This window comes from Rhodnius prolixus, unplaced genomic scaffold (genome assembly GCF_049639745.1).
Source record: "Rhodnius prolixus isolate KJV_2025 unplaced genomic scaffold, Rpr scaffold_7, whole genome shotgun sequence".
NCBI classification, from domain to species: Eukaryota; Metazoa; Arthropoda; class Insecta; order Hemiptera; family Reduviidae; genus Rhodnius; species Rhodnius prolixus.
In genome coordinates, this window is record NW_027411582.1 from 37070028 (window position 1) to 37086495 (window position 16468).

Below are 16468 nucleotides of genomic sequence, written 5' to 3' on the forward strand. Positions count from 1 at the left end.
TTAATTTTTCTGGGGAGTTAATTAATACATAAATGCTCTATTTATTTTTCGAAATGGAAAAACCCTTTAGAAAATTTGCACTTCCGTTTACGCCTTCTCTTCTAGCTCGTAATTTTTGAGACTCATGTAATTCTCAATTATTAAGTGACTAGACAGTATACAACACAGATTCGTGAGTCAATACCAAGTGCAGTTTATAAAAATGTAAAGATATATATAAGCTGCTTTAAGCTTCCTCAGGGGAAGAAACTTTGAAGATTATTTTAAAAATGAAATAAGTTATTAATACTGAAGATAAAATATGCAATATTAAAATCTGATTCTATATTTATTATTTATAGGATTTGAGTTCTATACAAGCAGAAGTTGAGTTTATTTATAGGAATCATGTCTAATTATGCAAGCTAAAAATAATTTTGTATTGAACGCTACTTATAAATTGAAGAAAAGTATTTTAATTTAAAAAAATAAAAAACTTCAATCACAAAGGTAAAGCTATTAAGTAAATAAATTTTTAAAAAAATTCAGCCCTGAGTACAGCAAAATTCTTTAATCTTGACTAACACCAGAATTAAAAATTTAGTCATGACTAATTCAATCGTTCACATTTAATCACGACTAAAAAATCAGTTGTCATAACCCAACGCATTGCATTAATCTTGCCTAAACATTAGTTGTTAGTTGCAACTAATTATCAATCATTAGTCGTAACAACTTATTATAAAATCATTAGTCTGAATTGTAATGATTATTATAATACGGGATAGAGATTACGATCGTAGATGTTACGGTTATATGTGATTATCCTTTATACTGAAGATCAGTAACAGGTAAGCCTTGCCTATATGTGAGTGCTGCTTTAAAATCCAGGACTAAGAGTAATAATTGAGCCTGAATCAATAAAAAATCCTAATAATCACTAACAGTTGCTTGGTTTAATTAAAATCAATCATTCTGTGACAAAACTGAGTTAACAATCTTCAATGATTAACAATTGTATGACTAGAACTAATCCTTAGTCGTTCATGACTAAATTTTTCTTAACTCTTCTTCCACATAATCTGTGGTTTGTGGGCATGAGCAATTAAAATGCAATCCTGGCCTCTGGAAGATGGCAGCTCTTACTATTCTGGCTCTGCTTGGGCCGGAACTCTGCTAGCCAATTCTTCGTGACTATTAGCAAATTTGTTTAAATATCTAAAACAATTAATGGGATCCTTTACCAATAAAAGTAATCTCTGTGTTCTCATTCGTATAAACGAGATACCGTTATTTTATTGTATTGATTTTTTTTGGTGTTACTTAAACGATTTTGGGGATTTCTAGGGACATGTTTCTAGAGCTTATATATTATTAATGACCAACTCATTGTAACTACTCTCAACAAAATCTAAGGATAGGGATCAGCACTGTGGTTAGTGATCTGAATTCCCTCTCGGTAGATCTTCAGTTTGTATCCAGCTGCGGTTGTGATGATGAACTGTGTTGGCTGAAATGAGAAACTCCTATCCGGAGTCAGAGTATTGAAAAAAGCTTTGAGCGTCAATGAATAAAAAAAAAAGTGTATCACCATAAATCAACTAGTAACCACTAACACTATTTGATACTTTAAATTATAATATACTTATTATAGGGAATAAACATTTCAAAGTGGTTGAAAATTCATGAAATAAGATTGTCCCATTTGCAGTAAGAGGGAATAATACAAATATTTCGCTGTAGAATAATTTTTACAACTAAATCAATGTAAGTTTCAAATAACATTAATCATAAATTCAATTTTCATAATGAATAATGTTATTGTTTTCAAACCTTGCCACTAAATATTTTTGTTTTTTTTAATGTTAAAAATATAACCGTGAAACTTGTAGTAAAGATTTTATTTGTCAGCTATTAATTATACAAAATGCCATCATTCTGTTCAATTAACCCTACTTGGGTGAATGTCCAACTATTGTGGGGTCATTGACGCCCGGACATTAAATATTTCCTCCCAATTAGGTGTTTATTGGTTTTGGTTCAATAAAAGATTCTTATCAAAATAAATTTTTTCAAATAATAATAGATTTGTTCTCTGTTTTTTTTTTTTAAACTAATACAAAAGATGGTTGAACTTCAAATTTTAGTAGAGTTCTTAACCTTTCTGGCAATCGCACAGAATTTGTTTTTTGTATATATTATAAATGTATGTACTATTATTACACCAATTTAAAGGAAATAGTGGGAGTCGTTCCGATGAATTCCTTTGAATTTGGAAATTCAATTCCAAATTTAATTCTTCTTCTTCTTCTTCTTCTTCTTATTATTATTAGTAGTAGTAGTAGTACTATTATAGCATTGGCTAGTAGTACAATTTACAAAAATAGGACGTTACAGAGACTCCAAACTATCCTCTCTTTCAGAATTGCCCTTTGTCAATTTTTTCTAGAAAATGTTTCAAATAAATGTTTATAGATTGCGACGTCTTATAAGAAAATCAAAATCTCTATGGAATTAAGAGGTAATAGGTATCTAGGTTACAAGACTTGTACAATAAGAATTATAAAAATAATTTATTATGCCCACATTTATCTGTTAAACATAAGAAAACAGGTTTTAGTAATCTAGGATTCTAAAATTAAACTACGAATGAAAACTAATTATTAACTAAAGATTAAATAACGAATAATAAATAAAGTAATTAATAAAATTAGAATAAGAGAAATCTGTATCTAACAAGAGTGAAGGATGATTGGCTCGGGTAGCTCGACGAAAAAACTGCCTTCTTAAACGATTTTTTTTCTATCTTCTCCAACTAGAGCAATAATTGGGGGGTAACACTTGTTTGGCGTAAATTTCATAACACGTTTATCACTTGAAATACCCGAGTTTTTTTCTTTGAGATCAAATCTGATTGTGGCACTTAAACCAGATACAAAAATTTAAACTGGCTTCGATGTTTGGATTCAAACCTCCGTACAAACAGGCCTACAAACAGACCAATAGGTTTTTTGATTCAAGGGACCTCATAGAGTGGACATTTCCGGTATCCAAAAATTTGACTTTGGTTGTAATACTTCCTTTTACTCCAGTAATGATGTAAGAGATAGCAAAAAAAAAAATCAAGCTACAAAGAACAAGCAAAAATTACAATTTTTGGCCTAAGCCAACAATCAAAATCGAATCTTTTAGTGCTATTACCACAATTTATTACTTATTAACTCGCGAGTGTAGAAAATGGAATGTTGTTAGCAACCTACGCAGATCTTTGCCAATAACGGACCAATGAAAGAAGGGTGGTAGAGGTATTTTCGATCAATCATATTATTTATCATGTTTTTACCAGTGCCCCACTAACATGTGCTGATAGTGTTAACATCACACTCTTTGGACAATATTTTGTCCAATCCTTTCTTTGTTTTTATTTATTTTTTTTATTTCTCTCATTTTACTTTTTAATCTAATTGTAATCACTCTGAAAATGGAGTGTAAAATTTGTACAACGTAAACCACCTATTGATGAAAAGTGATAATTAAAATGGAGATAATAGTAAGTACAATAAATATGTATATTCTACTTCAGTTATTTATTTATTGTTTTATGACGACATTTCGTCAATTAGCCAAGCCTGAAAAGATAGATATTAAGCATTAATACAAGCAGATGAAAAACATCAATGCATACGTGAAGTGCTTATGGAATTTTGATTTCCGGATATACTTTAGTAGCTACTATTTAAAGCTAGGGAGAAGTTCTCTCCATCAAAAGCATGCAACTCACTACTGTATTGTCACGGGTTACAAAAAAATGTTTTTTAAGACAGCCGGTATACTAGCTAATTAGTCAAAGGATTGGATTTCATAAAATATATTTTAATTCTAAAATAGAACATGTATAGATATTTTTATTTTGTCAGAATGTATAATAATTTAAGGGGAGGAATTTTCTTAGTGGTTAGCGTAACGAGAGAACACTGTCTGTAGGCCGCCGATGATCTCAGATGTTGACGCGGCTTAAATTTAAAGTGAACATTATAATTAACACTATAGATGAAATACTGGCCGTTTTGCCACTCTTTAAGTATAATTTTCATTACATGTAGATTTTTCACGGGTTTTACATCACTGAAGTATTCTGTAACAATGTAGAATTTGAAGGAATGGGACACTCTAGAAGAGTACCTAATGTTACCCGGGAATTCTTGAAAGAAAGAAACATATTTTTTACATAATCAAATGTGTCAAATAAATATGTCCTACCTTAAAGATATGTATTAAAGAATATTGATGGGTTCAAGAAAAAAAAAGAAGGATTTCTAAGTCAATTTTTGGACGAAATCTTCTGATTAGAAACAGCTGATGGAAGTAACGATTAAACATTCAGGGATTTCTTTGATTTTGTGATATTAAATCACAAAAAAAATCACGAAAAGAGTAAGGAGATGGTGCCTTCTATAATCTGGTAAAAACTCGGTAATTTGTTGCTTAAATGAAAACTATTCTCTGACCAAAAATAAATTATATTTTACACCTTCTGATCAATGTTATTTTTAATACGGAAAGGAAACTAATATTTTGTTAACACAGCACTGATATATGTGCAATATACGTGATTTTGCATTAAATGAGAGCTGACAGTATTTTAATAACAACCTCTCATAAGAGGAAGTATTGTGTTCATGTAGATGTTAGATCTGGGACTTTCACTGGAAATGAAGTTTTGTTCTCTTAAGAATAAAAAATAAGTTTTTTACAAATTTGTCTGTAAAGAGTATGTCAATTTTTCAATCTGTGTGGTCATTCGGAAAACGAAAAAAGATATTATTGGTTTAGAAACCACCGAACAGGTGTACCCCTAGCTCTTGTACAAAAATCATATCCACAAGAGCCACGTTACTGAATCGGAATCAGTTTTTTTGGATTTTCCTCTAGAATATGGCTCTAACAATCTATTGCTTTTATTTGTTAATTTTTCGCAGGAAAATTCAAATGAGGGTATTTTTGAGGTAGGGTTGGGGTGGCATCCTAAATTTTCAGTAAAATACACGCTCTCATTAACAGTATATTATTAGATTCAGTAGATTTTTATTAGTCCTTTTTAGATTGAAAAGAACGTCTTTTCGCCTATTTAGTGATAGGTGGCCCCCAAAGGGTTTGATTTAAGCTTGGGTGTGCTCTCTTATGTTAGGCGTCTCAGTTAGGATTGAATCACTTCAATCTTTAATTCAGGGTACATTGTGTCTTAATTTTAGTAGGTTCTAGAGGAGCCTGTGCCAGAGCTTCGTTCAACAATGTCCTACTATTCTAATGTCCATAGTAAGACAACTATCTCTATCACACAAATTCTAATTTTCAACGCAAAGAAATTGTGTAGTCAAAGAAAGCCGTTTGAGCGTTCGCCCTAATTCTATTCTATTCATAACTTTGATGATTGACGATTATTTGGAACTAATTTTCTTGAAAGGTAAGGTTGTTTAAATAAAATTCAATCCAAAAAACGACGGAAAAATCAAATTCATTAAACAACACTACGATCTAAATAAATATAAATCAAGCCCAACAAGAAGAAACAATACTTAATTTTCTTTATTACTTCCATTAATATGTTATTTTAGTTAAAAATTTATTCTAAAGGTGCAAATTAGTAAAATGACAGATAATCAATATGATAAATAGCATATTTAATGAATCTGTTTGATACATTTCAAAGACAGCTGATAAATATTCGAATAGGTTATTTTATCATAGCTGACACTCATGAATACTTCTATTTAGGAGCGAATAATTTGTTCATTAAATTCCTTGAATTTGATAAATTAATGTAAATAGGAATGATGTTTTCATAGTTGATAGTTGTAAATTGTTAAGTTTAAGCACACTTTGCAGCATTATGCGATTTTGAAGACACCAAAGAAGATTCGTTACAATGTTGGTTGCGACTTCGTTAGCGAAAAAAAACTTTACATTATTATTTAGTAAAAATTAATTAGTTACGATGAATTTATTCTTGAAAATAGTGATACATTGGTAGTTGGACGTAAAGCCCGCCTGAAAAAGCAGGCATACTTTACTTTTTCTTGAAAATAGCGAATAGATAATGACTTACATTTAACTAGCCTGTAGTTCAAACGGTTATAGAACCGTTTAACTTGTCTGAGTTAAAACTTAACAGTAGCTTTGAGTTAAAATTAAACCAATAAGGCTTTTGGGTTTGACCAGTTTAATTCTTATATGTAGCTAGTTCATTATCAATGATTCAATTTTTTTCTGAGCAGCAGATTTGTTTTAACTGGTATTTTTAGTAAATCGTTCACTGTTTTATAGGAAAATGAACCGGGATGAGTGTGGGGCAGGTGAGGATAAGACGCAGTAGAATTCCTGCGAGGCATCCTACAGGACTATACGTGCATTCAAGTCCTCCCACAGGTAATTCTGTTTTACTATAATTAATATTGAAGTAGTAAGCGGATGCTTGAGCTTAGGGAACCCATAGGCAAGCCCTCAGCTTATTAAAACTCACCTCCGTTTGAAGTTTCAACTTTGAAGACGAATCCAAATCTGATTTATACATTTTATTTTAAAAAGTTTATTTTTGAACTAAGTGTGAAGTGGTTTCGAAGTAGAAAAATAAAATAACGGAAAACAAATATTTTAATTAACTAATGTCAGTTGAATTTATAAAAAACCTCAGTGTTATCTAAGGCAACTGTTTAACCGCAACAGTTTTTCTTGGAAGCTATTACTTTATGGAAAAGATTTGAGAATCTTTTGTAGAAGAAGAGAAAAAAAATTATTAAAGAGTATATTTCACTATTTCGTTTTTTCAAGCAGTTTTTACGATCAATCCTTATACATCTATCCCACCAGACAATGTTAATTAGCTTTCAAGTTCTTGTCTTGAAGAGAGGAGGTTAATAAATTACATGCTGCAAGGTTTGAGCAGTTCGCTGGTTGCAAGAATTTAAACCGTTGCAACTGCAATCTATTTGTGCTTTGTCTAATAAGAGTTATTATATTGTGAGACTTTAATCTCGAAGTGGATACTCAGTAAGCTGTACTGGACACTCAGGAAGTAGTTCTTTCAAGTATCTTGGCTTCTCTCTGTTTCTCCCCATTCTTCGTACTACCTTTGGAGCTCTGTTCGTTGGCAATTCTAACGACAAACTTGTCGTTAGCTTGCTAAAGCTCACTGAGAGTTCAACATTCATTTCAGCATATTTAGCAAGCTTATCATCCAGCTCATTATCCATCTCAGTCCAACTTACCTGCTTAATTCTGTTAGTTTTCTTAGAATTGTTCTGTTTACGTAAGCCGTTGCTTGCGGTTTCTGAGTATTGTTCTGAGTTCTTGAGCTGTTGGTATTTATATAGGCTTTCTTAATTCATTATGAAAAACAGATATTGTAGGCGCCACGGTTGCCGAGCGGTTAGAGACGAGAATACAAAGCTAAGTATTTGTAGTCCTGGGTTCTATTTTCGGTCTAGGCCTTGGATTTTATTTAATGTTTAATATGAGAACTTTGTAGTAAAGTATGTTTGCTAATCGCGTTGTGTCCATGACACCTAATTGGTAGTCGGACGTAAAGCCCGCCTGAAAAATAGACTTTACTTATACTGATACTGTAATTTTATTACGGCTATAAAATTCTCTTTCTTCTTATTTCTACCGGTTTTCTTTGAAAGTGTGTAACTTACTTGGTTCCTGAATTCAATGCACGCAATTTAAAAACATAACTACATCTCAAAACTGCTGAAACTGAAATATACAAAAAAAATTGTGCAGATTTTTATAAAATATTTTGTTTGTTAACAGTTTTACCAGTACCTCCTTCTGTAGTTCGTCAGTGGTTACGCGGTGGTGAAATAACAAGGCTTACCGATCTCGTACTAAAGGGCCTGGGACAGACACTGGTAGGAGAGTACTCGCCAGACTCTAAAGCTAGAAAATTTATACACATCCTGCCTAAAGTATTGGTAAGTATTAGAGACATTTGTCCTCCAAAAATCTATTAAAAAAATCGATGTTCTGTTAAATTTGATTATTCACAAAAAAAAAAAGAAGAAAAAACTCAAGAAATGAAAAATGTTCAATTAGCTCTAGCAAATAATTTGGAATTTTTGCCTTAACGTTCAATGATCTTTTAGTGATGTGCAGGTTGAATAATCTTTCTCTACACTGAAATGTAACATTTGAGAGATGCTTTAGTTTGAGGTTTTTTCCAGGGTTCCAAAATTTAATGTTTCAGGAAATTAAAAGAAAATACGGGATTAGAAAAATCAGGTGTAAACCGATTTTCACGATATTCATTTTCTTATACAAATCTCAAAGTATGAAACATCCCAAAATGCCCAAAACGAATTGTCGTAGCAAAATTATAAAAAAACTTTTGTTCTGTTTGTTAAGTATAATGAAAATGGACGGTGGTATTAAAAAAAATAAATAAAAATCAGTTCCGGTCGAGAATGTTTGATCGTGACGTTACAATCAAGTTAGTGGTACCTCACTCTTTCTTTCAGTTTTTTTGTTTTTAGTTTCTCATGCACCATTTTATAAAAACAACTTTTTTGGACTCATGGACTGACTCAAAATTTTCTACCGGAAATTTGCCGCTATCACAATACTTTCCTTATTTAAAAGTGAAAATAGAAAAAAAGAAATCAATGACTACTAAACCGTAATGACTAAATCATATTCCTTTTATACACGCCATACTTTAATGTATGTTTAATTTTTTGTTTGCAGTCCATAACCTGATGACATAATATCTTGTGTAAAGGAGGAATACAGTTAGTCCATTATAATTCGGTATTGTCCCAGATGATTATGGCCTTCGAAAAGAATAAAAAATTCATGAATTCAATGTTAGTTTCAAAGTATCGTAAGTCATAACCATTGTATGCGTATAAAATGGCCAAAATATTGCTTTTAGTGGTTTCTCTGCCTTAAAAAAAAAAGTCTTTCTTCCCAATCGAACAATATATTATTTATTTATTTTTTTAGTAAGGTTGAAGTTTTCTTTTTGAAGTGCTAATAAAGAAAAACGGTGAGGTCGAGTGAATTACGTCGATCGGCTGGGGTTTTTCCCAGTCAGTTTATTTCACAAACACATTTCATTACACCCTTTCTCTACCATGATTACAACAAAAAAATATCGATAGACCTTGATGAAAATTGTGTCACATATAGATTATTTACATCCAGTAGGTAATGTTTATTATTGTTTTTATTTTCTAGATAAACCGTATTTAACATAATAGATGTTTCTAATAAATCTATAATGCGTTCAGATTGAAAAATTGTTTATTACTAAATTAATTGAACAAATATAATATTTGAAGAATTATATAAGTTTCGCGTAAAAAATATTAACAGTATTGAATATTTAGTTTTACTTTCACTCGCAAATTTTTTTTAAAATAAATACCTGTTTTGAAATCCCCTCTGACCAAAGAGTGATTTTTAGAAAATTTCTGCGTCAACTCATGCCCAAATTTGCTAAATATCACAGGAATTTGATTCTTTATGTTTCGTCTAAATGAGTTACTTTGCTCAACCAAAAGTAGCAAAGTAGTTTCTTTTTAGTTTTTTTCGACAACTACTCCCTGCGATTTTATTTAAATTTGGTAATGCTCATTGCCTACATTGAGATCAACTATTTTTTAAATACTTTTATTTTTAGTAACTTTGAATACGTGAATTTTTGGGTTTACGGTTCAACTACTGTCATTTTAGTGGAATATACGGTTCTAAAGCCATTTTAATATTAAGTAGGGCTAATTATTGTTGCAAAGGAAGCCACCAATAGTGGGGAAATGGCTAATTATAAATTACCACACACCGATATCAAGGGTATAATTGCAAAAGCAGCACTACAAAAATGGCAGACATAATGGTGATAAAGGTAGATTCTATAAAACTATGGCAGATCAGTTACCTAGACAACCATGGTTTAAGGGAACTGTCACTAATAAATGGGTTGTTACGACAATAAGCAGGCTGAGAGCGAACCACGCGGTGTGCGGATCGTATCTACACAGGATCAACAAAAGGTCCTCTCCTCTTTGCGTAGATTGCAATGAGGAGGAAGATTTCAAACATGTAATAATGATATGTCCACGTTATGTGGTAGAAAGGAAACGAATGTTTGACGATATATACAGGTATTTAGATGCACCATTTCGCTACGAAGACATTATATTCTCCACCAACAGTTATGTGCTTAAGTCGATAGCAGAGCTAGCAATGAAATATGAATGTATTTAGAAGCTATAGCCGAATTAGAATGAATGGAACAAAATGCTTAGAGAAGGATTACGTGATTTTAATTTTGGTTAAGCGAGAAGGATGGCAGGAGCACAGAGTGCTGCTCCATCCATTAGCAGTAGTTTATGTAAATAGCGGTATATAGTAGAATGATGAATGTGTGAAGCGAATGTATTTGTAGGTAAGAATGGAGAGTGAGTGATATTCTAGTGATAAGCACCTAGACGATGCTGGCTGTATGGCGGAAGCCAATGCCAAAAAAAGAAAACAAAAAAAAAAAAAAAGTAGTTTTCAAAAGAGTTCTGGACAAGGATTGGGATTACGATTCCCATAAAAAAAAAGGACTATTTCAGTACGTTAGTAAATAAAAATGAAGTTGCAAAAATTCCGAGTTGAAAGAAAATATAAGAATTAGAATCTTGAACATTATTTTTAAGAGACAATTTTACGAATTTTTTAAAGAATTCTGAAAGTTACAGATTTAACTTCACAGCTGAAACCATTCATTCTTCCCGGTGATTCTACTTGTTGGTTTTGAAAAGTTATCAGTTATAGTAAATTGTAACGATGCAAAAGTTTTCACAAACTGCAATTTCCTCTTAGTTTTTGGGAAATTGATGAAAAGGAGTTGTTTAAATGAGTAACAAAAATGAAGATTTTGTTCGCCGGTAAGAATCACTAACAGAAAGTAATGCTTCTTCTATCTGGTGGTATTTAATGAAACTATTATTGATTCTTTTTTTTCGTGAATGATAATGATAATTGTAGAGTAATATTTATTTATTTATCTTATTTTATTTTTGCAACAGACTCATTAATCAAAAAGAAAATATGATCAAAATGAGTAAAATTTGGAATAATCTTTCTACTTTCTTAGATAATGCTGATGTTATTTGAATTGTCATCGCAGTTATATTATTGCGAGTAATGACTTCGATTTTAAATAATATATATCTTTCATTATGTTTTACAGAAAAGAATAGAAGAACTCCATGATGCTGGAAGAAATGGTGACATTAAGCGAATAGAAACTATATTATCTAAAGAACCAAAATTGAATTTAGAATTAAGTAGAGATTGTTCTGGACTTGGGTTGTTACATAAAGCTGTGATACATAATCATGTACAGTTACAAGATTGGCTGATTGAAAATTATCCAGCCACTGTCAATGTTTTAGATAAGGTAAGAAGTTTTATTGTTATTCTTAAACGAACTTTATTCAATTTAGAAACTGATATTTATCACACAAAACTTAATCTTAAGTGGTTAACGTTTGAAATTAATTAAAGTTAAAATATGGATGCAAATTATAAATTTTTTGTAACGATTTAGGAAAGAATCTATTCCAGATGGATTTTCTATTAGTGGGATGACTTTTTATGTTCTCTTTTCAATTTCTTCAATACAAAAAAAGAAAGAAACAAATCTAACGTGATCCCACGCACCATTTTCTCCTTCTATTATTCTCAAAGTTCTTATTTATTGTTTTTAACATTATTCATTTGTATCATATTTTACCAACAATAAACACTTCATTATCGTACCTTACACTGAAAATTGCATTAAAAGAAAGCCTATTCCCAATCTTAAAATTGCCAAAAACTAATTTTTCTAAACAAATAATAAATAATTGTATGCTTTTACAAGAAGTTTCAAGAAAATCTCCCAAAAAGTGAAAAATCCCATTAAATTCAGACGTAATTTTGGAATTTTCATCAAAATTCCAAATTTTAGAAATACATTTAGTAAAGTAGTTGTTAAGTAAAGTAATCGCCTAGTAGTAGTAGTAGTAAAGTAAAGTAACGTCCAACTACCAATTGGGTGTCGTGGACGGAGGCGACTAGCAAACACACTTTACTGTAAATTTCTTTTATCAACCATTAAATAAAATCCAAGGCCTAGACCAAGGGAATCGAACCCACTAACCAACAATACATCTTAGCATTGCGGGTCTAGCCTATAACCGCTCGGCTACCGTGGCGCCTGAAATACATTTAACCCTCCTATACAAGGGATAAGAACCGTTCATTACATAAAAATGTCACATTAATGGAAATCTATCGATCTCCTCTCCTCCAGAGGGGCCTTTAATTGGTTCTTCTAGGAAAAATGTTTCCAATAACATGTGTACATTTGTATCAAATAAAAGGTAGCCACGGTAGCCGAGCGGTTAAGAGGCGAGACCTGCAAAGCTAATATGCATTGTGGTACTGGGTTTGATTCCTGGTCTTAGGCCTTGGATTTTATTTAATGGTAGTTGGACGTAAAGCCCCGCCTGATAAAATAGGCAATTACTTTACTTACTACGAGTTTACAATTACTTTACGTACTTACTTGAATCAAATAAAAGTTTTAGATCTACAACTAATACATTAAGATTATAGAAAATCGTGGAAACCCTTTTTTGAAAAAATCTTTAAGAACTCAAAAATTGATTCCGTGGAGTGGGTATTTCCGGTTTACCCATTATCTTATTGTGGCGTCCTAAGTTTACACCTGACCGAATTGTCAAATGTGAACTTAATGCTACTTTTATTGTTTTGTTTTTGAATTACGACAGATTCACATCACAGGTACACTTAAAAATTCACAAAGTGAGAGTCGCCGAAGCTTCTTTTTCGAACTCTAGGGATCTTTAAACGGATATTTCCATTTAAAACTCAAAATCGATAATGTGCACGATTAAAACACTTTCTATTAAGTAAAATAAAGAGTAAGTAAAATATAAATAAAAAAAAGAAGGTATTTGATTGGTGGGAGAGCTTTTAAAAAGGTATTCGCTATTAAAATAAATGCCTTGAGAAATACCAGCTGAGCGATGTAAATAATAAATAGATATTGGGAAAACACGAACAAAAAATTAACTATCTCCTATATTTCTTTCGTTTTTATCATTAAACTGTTAAATTTTTGGGCAAGTATATCGAGTATTTAAAAATTTATCTTTTCTTTTTTAAACTCAAAAGAAAAAAACAATGTATAGATTGAGCGAGAGATTTCTAGATGGTACGGAACATGTTAATGTTTTCTCCTGGTTTATGTTCAAGGAATAGGTTGACGATGGTATACCGTGGTTGGCGGGGACGGGTTGAGTCTAGGTAATCAGAAATACGACAGGTGGAGCTTTCCCGTGGCCGTGTAACGTGACTATGTGCTGCCACCTTCCAATATTTTTTTTTTTTTCCACAAACGCCGCCGTTAAGCTTTACTCTTGGGGGAGGCAGTAGTTCACCAGTCCGCCCCTCCAGTTTTTCCTTCAGTCGGCCAACGTCACTCTGAATAAACGTCCGCTAATTATTTTGCAAGGTAATAGAAATAATCATACAAAAACAAACATACAAAAAGTACTAGAAGTCGCAAAAATAAAGGACTATTTTAATTTTTTTTTTTTTAATTATTATAACAATTAATTTCCAATACGTGACATAATATAAAATTTTATTTATTGCTCTTAACGAAAATAACAAAAAATAAGTTGTATTTAGTTGGAGATTCTGAAGTCTTGAACGAGATATTTCTCGAAATAAGTTTCTTTCAACGAAACTAACGCATATTAAATAATTATTCTTGCCGGAAATTAGTAGAAGTACTGATGGATTTCGGAATTTGAGTTTTTAAGTGCAGGAGATACATGTTTTAACTTCCTTTTAGTAAGAGTTGACGATTGTTTTTTTTTAAAAAAAAGAAATATGTTAAGTGCGGAAAATCGCGAATAAACCTAGTTATTTCAAATTTTCATTTCAAAATCATCCAAGTATCATTATTTTCACTGATTATTCCTGAACGTAGTCAATTAATTTTTTACTATGGATTACCCATTTTTGTTTCAAATATATCAGATGTTTGTCTAGTTATTATTAGTTTATTCTTTCTGTTACTGCTCCTAGGTGGAAATATTTGTAGAGTTTTCATTTTCAAGTTTTTCCTCTAAGAATATCCATTTTAATGTCGCCGGAATGAGATAACAGTTTTTTGTTGTTGTTTTTTTAAAGAAATGGTACGGTTTAAGTGGGTTGGCTTCTCTATCGTGCTTTAAACTATTATGGTAAACGTAATTCAAAAACTAAAACTAGTTAATATTTAGTTTAGGTACCCCCATGGGGCATGACAGAAAAGTGTTCCGTTCAAAAAATTACCAAGAGAACACCACATTACTCAATGCATTGGTCAGCTTGTGGATACTCACGAGGTAGAAAATATCTGCACGATTGCAATAACCCCGTTTACTAGGAGTGAGAGAATGAAGAAATGAATACTACACAAGAAGGGGAGCATAGCCTCACCGCTCCTAGACTGACATTGCTAGTTAATAATATAATTATTATAATGATCATATTCAAAAGGGATATTGAATTCATTCATTTTTCTTCGCCTCATTATATTCCTATTTGACACTTGATCATTAAAATCCAGCTAGTCGATGAACTTTGAAACTTTCTTATTTTGTTTGTAAGCTTTAATGTTTTTTTAAAGTGATAAATAGTTTATTTTTCTTAATGGCGTTATTTTGAAAGCTTTATCATCGTGTAATGTTTAATATTTAGGTAGAATATTAAGCGTAGTTTTTCAAATACTTTTTTTTTTTTCTCATTTAAGTCTTTTATATACCACTTGAATTGTAAGCTCAATGGTTACTTACGAAAAGTTGCTAAGAATTCAAATTAAGTATATATTGAGCAACATATTAAAGTTCAAGACGGAATGTTTCAGTTATGGTGTTTTCTATAAACAAAACAACTTTTCTTTTTTTTTTACAAGTTGGTAAAGAAAGAGTGTGTAGTTGGGTTGGTATTGGAAGTAAAGATCATGAAAATTGTGTACCACTGGCTTGAAGGAGAGGGGGAGTTATCGTTGTGAAATCTCAAAATCGAAATTCTCCAATTCTATTAATGGGAGATAAACAATTATTTAAACTCACCATGTAAAACAGATACAAGTCCTCATTATTAAAAGCAAACATCTCTTTGCATGACCAAATTAAACATATTTACTTTAAAAAAAAGTCAATTCATCATATCTTCTGTAACAATCAATTAGAATTGTCTGCTTATTGAATCCAACCAACACACACAAATATAGCTTATTTTTCATTTATAATTCCTTTTATACGTACTACTTATAATAAAATCAATACTCTTATGAATCTACTACATTAATTTTGTCCAATAATTTTTGTTTTTTTATTTCTTACAGGTAAAACGTAATCCCTTGCATTACGCAGGTGGTAGTGTAAGTGCAGAAGTAACTTGGAAACGACTAGTTGCTGGAGGTGCTGACATCAACTGTGTGGACAACGAGGGTTACACTCCAGCTTTCTATATGCACCATCCTCGCCGATTAAGGCCGCCCGCTCCGGACTCCAGGGGTGCGGCTAGAAGACAGAATTCTTTTCAAAGTTAGTGAAAAAAAAGAAAAAAATCCTTTATTATTTGATTATTTTTGTACATTCTTTAGATTCCATGATCATTTCGTTAAAATACATTATGCAATATTTTCATTAGGGAAGCCATGGATTTCAAGTATGTATATTTTCTTCTACCTTAGATTCGCCTATTTTATATTTTCTTTCTAGGTTAAAAAAGTATTGCGAACATACGAAATTTTCTAGATTTCTAGTTTTTTCACCATTTCTATTTTGTAGTACCTTAAGTTCAGAAGAATTATTTTTTTTAGAACATTGTCTCTGAACAAAATGTTTCAAAAACGAAAAATTGCATGGAGCTAAAACTTAATATTTAGGGACCCGACGTGCCTTACCGATCAAAATCTCTCGAAAGGGAAATACTACTTTCTGGGGGAAAAAAATTTACACTTTTTAGAGAATTTTTTGAAACAAGCTTTGACGGTTTTCTCTAATCTAGTTTTGGGATCATCTACATATGCATACGTAACTTTTGCTTCAAGGAAAAATTCATGTTAGTTATTCCTAGGGGATAGAAGTTCGCTTTCCTTTAAAGGTCATTTCAGTGAAGTTTCCCGTTTTCAAAACAGTGTATTGTTAGCTTACAGCAAATATGTTTTCGTTTTTGTTAATCGTGTATCCTTCTGAGAGAGACTTAGCTAGTTCTTAGATATTCGCCAGTGTGGGAGGAGATGTTAGACATTTTTTCTTAGAATCTTCTAATCCTAATTTGTACTCAAGTTCTAGGCTTTTTGTTGGTCACCCAAGATTGTCTTTTTTGGTTGCTTTTTTTATTTTTCGTGCTGAAAATTCGTAAAGTTTCT

General features: G+C 31.5%; 1 protein-coding gene across 11 annotated transcripts in view; it reads left to right on the forward strand.

Annotated features, from left to right (window-relative positions):
- The first annotated feature begins 3297 nt into the window (after window positions 1–3297).
- LOC141446496 (uncharacterized) overlaps window positions 3298–16468 on the forward strand; it is a 112230-nt gene continuing 99059 nt past the window's right edge. For 3 of the 11 annotated variants that reach the window (XM_074113006.1, XM_074113008.1, XM_074113007.1), the window contains exons 1-5: window positions 3304–3529; window positions 6304–6405; window positions 7792–7952; window positions 11216–11425; window positions 15437–15638. In XM_074113006.1, coding sequence (XP_073969107.1) covers window positions 6318–6405; window positions 7792–7952; window positions 11216–11425; window positions 15437–15638 — 661 coding nt within the window. In that variant the 5' untranslated portion in view covers window positions 3304–3529; window positions 6304–6317. Of the gene's footprint in view, window positions 3530–5698; window positions 5908–6303; window positions 6406–7791; window positions 7953–11215; window positions 11426–13441; window positions 13550–15436; window positions 15639–16468 lie in introns of those variants that run through there. The other 8 variants (XM_074113009.1, XM_074113011.1, XM_074113003.1 and 5 more) reach the window with 7 other exon arrangements.